We start from the raw sequence: 8,907 nt of genomic DNA, 5'->3' as shown, positions 1-8,907 counted from the left end.
CACACACACACACACCTTCTCTCTGTCTTTTGGCCTTTCAACTTGTCAGCCTGTCTCTCCAGGTGCTCTGTCCCAGTTCTTGAAACTATAATCATAATTATCAGAAGGCACTCTACGCTGTTATCCAGGAGACGTGAAGTGTCCTTGTGTGGTCTATAACACACTCATTAAGCCTGCAATGGAGCTTTAAGAGAGCCACTGCCACCAGGACAGTGAACTGGTCTCTCAGTGCAGCCGACCTAAGCTCTTAAAGCTCCTCAGGCTTTCCTGCCAGCTTGTATGGATGTCTTTCTCGCAGATGTTAGCCACAATACAGAGCAGAAGCAGAGAAGCTTCCATGGCGCAGAAGACGCAGAAGGGTTTGTGATGTGCACAGTCTGACCTTCTAATGCCATTATCATAATGTATTAGGAAATTATTAGGCTTTAGTTTTTGCCAATTTTCCACTCAAACCTTTACATGATATATGGGCATGCTCCGAGTGTTTTTCTTTTTCTTCAGCAGTTCAGTTTTGTGGTATGGGAAATTACATTCACAGAATACCAAAAACAAATTTATGACAACATACAAGCATGCACATTTCCACTTGTCGAAAAAGAAAACAGTAAAATAAACACGCGGACCCAAGTCATTCGGTCTTTACTTTCTTTAAGACTGGCTGCCAAGATCTCCACAGAGAACCAAGGAGATCGAAGCCGTGAACGCCCCGCTTCCCGGCACCAACAGACGGTCATGGGACCCGGAGGCCCGAAGCCAGCTGGCCAGAGGAAGCGTCATTGATGTGTGACGCCCGGAGGGAGACGCCTGCTACAAGCAGACTCTCACACACAGACTGGAGGAAATGTAAAAACATTGTGTCTTTCCACTGCAGTGCGGACTTATTTATAACTGAGCACACCAGCTAGTAAAAATGTGTTTTGAAATCGCTAATTATGGCTTTTACCACTTAATTTAGAGTATTTTAGGATTCCCCACAAGGCTTTTCAGGAATAATAAGATGACAAGAAGACAATACTAATACGGCGTCTGAGCCAAGTAGACTTCCTAAACTTTAAACATTGTATTTTTATTGCGATGGAAAGTGAAAAGCAATAAGTGTATACTACTCTGTGCGTTCTGGAGAATTTTCTTAATTATATTTTTTCTAAAATTATCTTTTAATCCCTCTTGTTATGAAGTAGAGACGAAGACCTGAGCAGGTTGAGTAACAGGTGGATACAGGAAGTGACCACCTTTACATGATTTACATGACGCAAAATATTTTGCACAGGCTCTAGGACCGCGGGAGGAGCTGGATGAAAGACAAAGTCAGCGAAACTCCATCATCTCAAAGTTGAGAACTTGTCTCAAACCTGCACTGTATGTCACTCTTGTCCCAGCTCTGGTACTCAATGAATGCGCCTCTACTCTTCTTCAGGGGATTCGTGTGCGATCTATTTATTTCTTGAATCATTCTAGTTGCATCACGCTGATGAAATGCAGTGCTCGTCAAGATGAAGCAAAACAAACACATCTGCAATTCAAAACAGCACCGGGCCGCCTTCTGAGCACAGTCTCACGCCTCCTGCGCCGTCGCTCAGCATGAGGCGGAGGAGCGCCATCCGGAGGAAGATGCTCTGCCTCTGGCTGCTGCTCATCGGATTCGCTCTGGTTGCGCTGGCGCTCTCGGATCTCTTTAATCGGGACAGCGACCGCAATCTTCACAAACCCGGTCCTCCCCGCCAGCCCCTCCAGCGGATCGCCAGTCCTCCGGATCTAGAGGTCATCGTGGACTCCCATGACCCTGCTTTGGAGCTAGGCGCCGATTTGACTCCTCTGAAATCTCTGCAAGAAGACCAGCTGTTATTCGTCCCATCCATACATGGCACCAAGAGCTCGCCACAGAAAAAGCGGAGTTACAAGATGCTCCTTCCCGGAGCAAGTAAAGATACCACCGTACGCGGGCCACCTACGCACGGTGAAATGGGGAAAGCAGTGCGCCTTCATCTGGAGGGTTTGGAGAGGGATATGGAGCTCAGGGCTTTGCAGCAGTACGGTTTCAATGAGGTAGTGAGCGAAAGGATTTCTCTGCATCGCAGGCTGCCAGAGGCGCGCCATCCAGAGTGAGTGAACAAAGCGCACGATTGAAAATATAAACCAAAAGTTACCCCATACTGGAGTTCAACAAGTGCTAAAAGTTAGTGTAGTTGTTACTGCTTTCACAATTTGTCCCCCTCCCATCAACAGGTGTTTGGGGGAGCAACACATCGAGTCTCTGCCATCGGCCAGTGTTGTTATCTGTTTTAATGACGAGGCTTGGTCCACTCTCCTACGCACAGTACACAGTGTCCTCGACACTGCACCTAAACAGTATCTGCAGGAGGTCCTGCTGGTGGACGACCTAAGTCAACAGGGTGAAATTATCCATCCATCCATCCATCCATCCATCCATCCATCCATCCATCCATCCATCCATCCATCCATCCATCCATCCATCCATCCATCCATCCATTAATTCAGTGTGCTGACAGCTTGTTGTGTTTTCTCTATGCTCCTCCTAGGTCACCTGAAGACTGGGCTGAGTGAGTACGTGTCTCATCTGGATGGAGTGCGTTTGATTCGCAGCACCAAACGCCTCGGGGTTGGAGGTTGCCGGACATTAGGTGCTACCAGGGCTGTTGGGGAGGTGCTGGTGTTCATGGACTCCCACTGTGAATGCCAAAAGGGCTGGCTGGAACCGCTGTTGGAGAGAATTGCCCAGGACAGGTACTTTTTAAAAATTATTCCAATTAAAAATCTATTTTCATATTTTACGGCGAGAAAGCTCCTGTTAGTATGCTGCATACTAACAGGATCCAAATGCAAGTTCTTAAATGGGTGACATGTCAAAATATAAACAGTTACTGTGCCAGATTTTTTTTTTTAACTTTCTCTAATGAGTTCAGCCTTTGGACAGAAACACTTGTGAGGAGATGAAGGGTTCAGACTTATCATTCGCCCTTACTCATTAGCAAAGCAGGGCGATGCATGAGGTGTATGTGTGTGTATCGAGCACTGAGCTCCCATGATTTGGCTCTCGTCTTATGTCTCAGGCTGCCTGCAGCGTGGCTCTAATTAGACTAGGTAATTAAGCTGAGGGCTCGGGCTTGGAATCTGCAACCATTCGGCTCTCTCGGCCACATGTTTGACCCCTCTCCCATTTTTTCTCAATTCCCTTTTTGATCTTTTCATTTCCTTAAAGCATCACGCCACACATGATCATTTGGCATGGATATTTCAAACAGCACACATGGGGAGCCAAAACATTCCTCGACAAAGGACAGTACATGTTTCTGAACTTCCTGTGACACAGCCGGCGTTTGCAATTACAAACACATGCATACAGAAATGAAAACGCAGTGTCTATTTTACCTAGTTGTGCAAAGATTAGTAAATGTAAACGTAGTCAAGGAGTTATTAGCTATAACTTGACTAGTAGTGGCATGCTTTACATCCAAAGTAGTCTAATTCACCACACTTAATAAATGCAAATAAAAAGAGCTGCTGAGATCCAGAATGTGGTGTCTTCTTAGGACCAGAGTGGTGTCCCCCATCATGGATGTGATAGACTGGCAGTCCTTTCGGTACAATGCCACCCAGTGGCCAATTAGGGGGGTGTTCGACTGGAGACTTGACTTCTTTTGGGAATCAAATCCAGAGTTGCAAGATAAAGACCCAGAGATGGCTGTCCAACCTCTGCAGTAAGTGTGCAGCTGTTAAGGGGTGCAAGTTAGATTTAATGAGTTCTTATTTGCATGATAACAATGCTAAATGAACCATATTAAGAAAGACGGATCAGATATAATTTTACACGGTATGTGTAAGTGCATAACTGACCTTTGCCTTTGAAAAGTCTAGAAAATATGACCAATTAGAATACAGAAGTATAAAAACTAATGACCATACATGTGGATCTGTTTGTCCTTGTGTTGCAAACCCAGACTTTAACATCCTGAAGTCCATTATGTCACTCTACTCCAGAGATACCAACACATCCATGCAGTTCTTTTTAAAAAAAAAATGATGCTGGTTCTGATTGTGACAGGAGCCCAGCGTTAGGAGGTGGAGTTGTGGCTATCGACCGACATTTCTTCCAGAGCGTGGGAGCCTATGACCCTGGGATGGTGCTATGGGGTGCAGAGCAAATTGAGCTGTCAATCCGGGTAAAGGAAAGTTCATTTGATGTCAACTTTCCTGCTAAATCCTCGAGTGCACACACACCAGACAGAGAGATGACAGACTGCATTTGCTTTTTATTTTAAGCCATGTAAGGTATTTTAGCAATACTTTGCCTGAGTGATTCGGTTGCCTTCTGTTAGTGCTTTAGGGTTGCTGTGCTATGAGATGATGCCTTTTGCAAATGGAAATTTCAGCTTGGATAGTGGTCTGGGAATGTCCTGGCCCACTGATGAATGTACCAGTGTGAGAGCAAAAATGTTATAAATCAACTTGTCTGCCTGGGATGACCATTAAAATATGAAATAATATGACTAACAAAACGGGGAATTAAAAAAAAAAAGAAACACAGAAAACAATTATAATCTTTATTACTGAAATACTACTACATTCTTATAGGTGTGGTCATGCGGCGGCTCCATGGAGGTGGTACCTTGCTCCCGCGTGGGCCACCTCATTCGCCGCCACCTGCCGTATCGCTTCCCAGATCAGGACTTGCTTCAGAGTAACAAGATCCGGATTGCTGAAACCTGGATGGACACGTACAAGAAAATCTATTACAGAAGGAACACGCTTGCTCATTTCATCAGACAGGTGTTTGTGTGTATGTGTGTGTGCGTGTGTGAGTCAACACATCTGGTCAAGAGATTGTCTGGTGAGTGTGCACCACATACAAAAAAATGAAACTTTCTTTCTTTGTCCAGTCTGAAAACCCGAACATCACGGAGCGTCTGCGGCTGAAGAGGAGTCTGGGCTGTAGGAACTTTCACTGGTTCCTAACTACAGTCTACCCACAGCTTTATATCCCCCAGGACAGAACTGCACTGTCAGGAGAGGTATCACAAGCTCTCACATGCTCATACATGCACACGAATATATGAACAAGTTGTGTATGGATGGACTGTGAGGCATCATGTCTGTATCTGCTTGCAGCTGTACAGTGTTGGTACTGGCAGATGTGCAGACTATCCCCAAGGTCGGGGACTGCAGGGTGGGGCCATGGATGTGGCACCGTGCACTGGGACAGGTAGCCAGGTAACCATGATTACAGATTACTTGATGATAACAACAGATAAGTGAGACATCAGTGAAGCTGATCTCTTGCTGTTGTAGCACTGTGATCTAAACTCTGAGGGTGAAGTGCGATGGGGACCCACGGGGACTTTGTGCTTGGATACTGAGGGAGAGAGGGCGGTCCTCTCTCCTTGCGCCAGCCACCGATTGACCCCCGGCAGACTCCAGTGGAAGTTCATAAAGGCAAGACGAAGAATTGAGCGACAGGCAGTTTTTATGACTACCCGGGGCATTTAGCTGACTCTCTGCATATGTTTTCCACTTTTCCACAGCTGAGCGGCCAGCTCGTTCACCAACTGTCTCAGTTATGTCTGGAGGCTGTAAAAGAGGAAGGCGACAACAAGCGCAGCACAGGAGGTCTTTTCCTGCGCCAGTGCACCCACCACCCCAGACAACAGTGGCACTTTGAACAACTAGTGGCTCCCAAAGGTGCCTGATAGAGGGACTAGCTTTAGCAAGATATAAATCCCAGGCAAATCTATCATCATATCACATATTTGTAGTGTCATACATATATTTATATTACACACACACACACACACATGTATTTTGCAACTTTTTGCTCCTGTTTTAAGGATTGCAATTATCATTACCTGTATTAACTGTATTAACTAATGATAATGTCAGTTTCAGTACCTGTTGTCTTTATGAATATTTCATCATATATATTATTATAAAAACTGTATATTAAATTATTTTTGTGTCAGTAAATGGTTCCGTGAATTTGTGATCTGTTTGTGTACATTTCTAAAATATTTAACCGGCAGACAAAACACCACCACAGCTCTGAATTCAGGACAGTTTTGCCATTATGCTGGCCTTCACGTACACCACATCTAAGCTAAAACTACAAAGAGTTTATTTTCTCATATCAGGAAGAACAGAGGTGTTATGATAACATTAAAATGGCTGCATCTTGTTGAAGTGTCCAAACTGCTGAAAGAGTGTGTGCAGTATGGAGAGTGCCTGGATATTATATATCAACAGCAGAGGGAGCCATCAGCCTTCAGAATCATTTCTAAAAGCCAAACTCCTTATTTTGGTATTGTTAAACACAAATAGCACCCCTCCCTCCATTCTAGTCATTTATTATAATATATATAACATGTTCTTATATGCATTTCTGTCATTAGGGCTGACCTAACGGATGTGACAGTGACGTCCATCCGTCTGAGAGAAGTGGATTTGCTCGACAACAGGAAAATTTGGTTTTGTTTCTAGGTATTAACTCACAGTCTAATAAACCAGATTTTCTTTAGGCCATAGAGCTTAAGAATAGGATGGACTCTAAACTGGTTCTCAGTGTCTCTCTCTTGGCCTCCAGGCAATGAGTTCTAATAACCCCCAATACTCAGCCTCAAAATAATGCTCTTCTTAACCCATGCTCCACTTAGCCCAGTGAACTTCACAGCACCTTCTGAATAAAAAATAAATAAAATCATATGGTAACCTCTTAGTATGTCTTTCTTAGTTATGCACCTACTGAGCTGTTGCAAAGGAAGTGCAACATATTTCTGTTGCAGTGGGTTTTCAGAGATGGGCTAGGGCTATCGTATGGAAGCTGTTTGCTTCTCTATCAGAAGTAAACAGCTGCTGTTGATTCTAAATGGTTGAAATTGCATGGGTGTATTTACATCGATTCCCATAGAAAAATACAAAAAACCCCCCAATAATATATGTGCTTTCTATAGCTGTTGTGCTTACACTTTAGCATACATCTATATATTTTTTATATTTTAAAATCATCATTATCCGTCTATTGATCTATCCAATAATATATTTTTAAATGTTATTATTTAATTGTTTTGTTTTTGTGAAGCAGTGGTTAGCACAGTCCCGTCGCAGCAAGAAGGTCCTGGGTTCGAGTCCAGTCTGGTCTTTTCTGTGTGGATTCTTCATGGGTTCCTCCAGGATCTCTCTCAAAGACAAGCATGGGGTCAGGCTAAATGGTGATGAATTGCCTTCACACTGATTTGAAAATTCATGCTTAAATTGGTTTGAATTTGAACATGAATGGCTGTCTGTCTCTGTGTGATAGATTGGTGACCTGTCCAGGGTGTTCTCCCAGGGAACAACCACACAAGTATCAGTACCCACTTCTTTTTTGATAGAGAGTACAGATACTTGGTACTTTGAATTTCACTTCAGTTACTTGATAAAGTCTAATTTACTAGCTAACTCTTGTGATGACCTCTCCACAGACACAGAAACTGCATGCATTCACAATCAGAAAGCATTTGACCTACATGAGAGCAGCACCAGGTACAAAACCTTTGCTGTCCAAACACAACATTAGAGCAAAGCTTCGGTTTGCCATTGAATGGAAAGACAATGACAGAGTCATGGTAAACATGCTTGGTGCACACCAAAGACAGCTTTAAGGGACACAGTATTAAAAGTGAATTACATGCAAGAAAACCCCTCCACCATTCAAGCCAATGTTTTGCTTCCATTAACTACACCCTGATGCCAAGCTTACTTTTTCTGCTTGCTCTTAGTGTGTGTCTCCTTTTTTTGTTAATAAATGACTGAAAAAGCTAGTTTTCCTTATGGCTTTGTAGTGATGTAATCAGTAAGGAGAAGATCTTTACTGGTCTAAAAATACCATAAAAAAGAAGAAAAGAATGAGATGTAATTACCTTTCCACATGATAATAATAATGGATTGGATTTATATAGCGCTTTTCAAGGCACCCAAAGCGCTTTACAATGCCACTATTCATTCACTCTCACATTCACACACTGGTGGAGGCAAGCTACAGTTGTAACCACAGCTGCCCTGGGACAGACTGATAGAAGCAAGGCTGCCATCTCGCGCCATCGGCCCCTCTGGCCAACACCAGTAGGCAAGTAGGGTAAAGTGTCCTACCCAAGGACACAACGACCAGGACAGAGAGCCCAGGGATCGAACCGGCAACCTTCCGGTTACAGATACGCTTCCCAATCCCCTGAGCCACGGGGCGACCGTGGCTCAGGGTTAACAATAAATATTGTTAACCCTGTGAGGTCTATGAGAAGTGTCCCTAATAACAGTCTTCTTTCAGTTAGAAAGTGTTTGATTTCAAAGAGTTGGGAAAATAAATTTCCAATAGATCATTCAGATTCATTCAAAAATCTTTAATCTGGTTTAAGGGTACTTAGACCTTCCATAAGAGAAGCCCACACAGTAACCACAGACTGCCACACATGTAGGACTTGTGCTGGTGGGGGACTGGGTGATCCTGGTGTTGACTTTATTACTGGACAAGCCTGATGGTTCATCATAGCTCTAAATTCCATTTCCACTGCAGTGTAAGACATGTGAAAAAAAAATCCTGGCATTATATTGTTGTATTAGTACCATTATAAGTTGTTTGTGCTGATTTAGACAGTAAGATTGAAATTCTCCTTCTCCGGAGGACTCTTCTTATCCTCGTCTGATGCTGTATGTGACCTTTTCCCTCCCCTCTGTCTTCCTTACACAGCGTCTTCCATCTCTTCTCCACGCTGAGGTGAGTGTGATGAATACAGTAGACTCCCACATCAAACGCTGATTGCTGCTGGGCATGTCACAATCTCACCAGCCTCTTTGTTTCTGCTATGTTTTTTTTTAAACACACACACACACACACACACACACACACACACACACACACACACA

General features: G+C 43.7%; 1 protein-coding gene across 1 annotated transcript; it reads left to right on the top strand.

Moving 5' to 3' along the window:
- Window positions 1-1,299: 1,299 nt before the first annotated feature.
- Window positions 1,300-5,965, top strand: LOC102302544 (polypeptide N-acetylgalactosaminyltransferase 15). The gene is made up of 10 exons (XM_005928608.3): window positions 1,300-2,102; window positions 2,227-2,393; window positions 2,541-2,745; window positions 3,552-3,719; window positions 4,064-4,181; window positions 4,594-4,788; window positions 4,899-5,030; window positions 5,128-5,229; window positions 5,308-5,451; window positions 5,541-5,965. Exons 1-10 carry the CDS (start codon window positions 1,582-1,584, stop codon window positions 5,703-5,705), a joined length of 1,917 nt encoding a protein of 638 aa, XP_005928670.1. The 5' UTR covers window positions 1,300-1,581; the 3' UTR covers window positions 5,706-5,965.
- The last annotated feature ends 2,942 nt before the right edge of the window (window positions 5,966-8,907 follow it).

Source organism: Haplochromis burtoni, unplaced genomic scaffold (genome assembly GCF_018398535.1).
Source record: "Haplochromis burtoni strain Fernald_Lab_line unplaced genomic scaffold, NCSU_Asbu1 Contig_116, whole genome shotgun sequence".
NCBI lineage: Eukaryota > Metazoa > Chordata > Actinopteri > Cichliformes > Cichlidae > Haplochromis > Haplochromis burtoni.
This window is presented reverse-complemented; position numbering and strand designations above follow the sequence as displayed.

Bases quoted from the DNA above. Each gene is read 5' to 3' on its own strand.
- LOC102302544 (XM_005928608.3), top strand. From the start codon at position 1,582: ATGAGGCGGAGGAGCGCCATCCGGAGGAAGATGCTCTGCCTCTGGCTG. The intron at 2,746-3,551 runs GTACTTTTTAAA...GTGTCTTCTTAG, and splicing joins GAGAGAATTGCCCAGGACAG to GACCAGAGTGGTGTCCCCCA. The intron at 5,452-5,540 runs GCAAGACGAAGA...ACTTTTCCACAG, and splicing joins TCCAGTGGAAGTTCATAAAG to CTGAGCGGCCAGCTCGTTCA.